At 18.8% G+C, this 547-nt stretch overlaps 1 protein-coding gene across 1 annotated transcript; it reads left to right on the top strand.

Moving 5' to 3' along the window:
• Nucleotides 1-57: 57 nt before the first annotated feature.
• On the top strand, nucleotides 58-250 carry LOAG_16299 (hypothetical protein; the record flags this gene model as incomplete). The annotated part of the gene is made up of 1 exon (XM_003151786.1): nucleotides 58-250. A coding segment is annotated over one exon (193 nt), but the record flags the coding sequence as incomplete, so codon positions are not given.
• Nucleotides 251-547: the final 297 nt, after the last annotated feature.

Below are 547 nucleotides of genomic sequence, written 5' to 3'. Positions count from 1 at the left end.
AAAAAAATTATTTAACTCAAACATATCTTTTCGATGGGCTTTTTCATTGCATTTTAGGAAGTGCCGTTGGTTACCGGCGAAGGGGCATGGGAAGATGATGAAAGTATTAATAATGATAATAACAATAAGGATAACAATAACAATAATAATGATAATAATAATAACAATAACAAGATTAATGGTAATAATGATAAGATTAATAATCATAATGATAATAACAATAATAAAAATAATAATAATAATAATAGTGGTAAGATTAATAATCACAATAATAATAATGGAAACAATAAAAATAATAACAATAGTGAGAGGAAGAAGATTAATAATAATAATGATGAGGAGAAAAAGGCGATTAGTAATAATAATGATAATAATAATAACAATAATAATAATAATAACAATAATAATAATAATAATAATAATAATAATAATAATAATAATAATAATAATAATAATAATAATAATAATAACGATAATAATAACGATTACAACAATAGTGATAATGGTAATAACAATGACAATAATAATAATAATCGTGATAATAATA

Source organism: Loa loa, assembly GCF_000183805.2.
Source record: "Loa loa unplaced genomic scaffold supercont3.5533, whole genome shotgun sequence".
Classification (NCBI taxonomy): domain Eukaryota; kingdom Metazoa; phylum Nematoda; class Chromadorea; order Rhabditida; family Onchocercidae; genus Loa; species Loa loa.
This window is presented reverse-complemented; position numbering and strand designations above follow the sequence as displayed.